The sequence below is a fragment of the Plectropomus leopardus genome, unplaced genomic scaffold, assembly GCF_008729295.1.
Source record: "Plectropomus leopardus isolate mb unplaced genomic scaffold, YSFRI_Pleo_2.0 unplaced_scaffold82320, whole genome shotgun sequence".
In the NCBI taxonomy this organism is placed as follows: Eukaryota; Metazoa; Chordata; class Actinopteri; order Perciformes; family Serranidae; genus Plectropomus; species Plectropomus leopardus.
The window spans coordinates 1-567 of NW_024690711.1; the positions used below are offsets into that span (position 1 = coordinate 1).

General features: G+C 45.9%; 1 protein-coding gene across 1 annotated transcript; it reads right to left on the bottom strand.

The window, feature by feature from the left end:
* Positions 1 to 6: 6 nt before the first annotated feature.
* On the bottom strand, positions 7 to 421 carry LOC121940288 (ras GTPase-activating protein nGAP-like; the record flags this gene model as incomplete). The annotated part of the gene is made up of 1 exon (XM_042483091.1): positions 7 to 421. A coding segment is annotated over one exon (250 nt), but the record flags the coding sequence as incomplete, so codon positions are not given.
* Positions 422 to 567: the final 146 nt, after the last annotated feature.

Sequence of the window (567 nt, forward strand, 5' to 3'; positions counted from 1 at the left end):
CACACACACACACACACACACACAAACACACACACACTCTCTCTCTCTCTCTGTACACTGAACAGACCAAACCTTCAGTATTTACACTCGTATTTATAGATTCTCCTTCTGTTCGTTCGCAGCGCTGCAGCTTTAAGAGAGTTTAAGCTCCGCCCCCTCCCGCTCGGCCAATCAGCAGCTGCTGTTTTTGAACTCGCCGTTCTCAGTGATGGAGAGTTTGGTGGGGTTGGTGGGTGACAGGCCGTTGCGGAGGTTGGGCGTGCTGTAGCGCTCCTTCACCTGCGTCAGCGCCGCCATCAGCCGCGAGTTCGCCGCGTCCAGGGAGCCGATCCGCTTCTCCTGATTGGACAGAGACGGAGAGGGGAGGCGGGACAGGAAGTCAGACTGACAGGTATGAAATGAAGTAAAGGTGTGTGACGATCTGTCGGGTTGAAATCACATCATAAAGTCACTTCAGGATAGAAATATATATATGATCATAAAATCTTCAGTTACACCAACTATTATTAGTATTTATTTTTTATTTTTAAGTTACTTTTATTTTTATTTAAAAAAAAAAAAAAATAA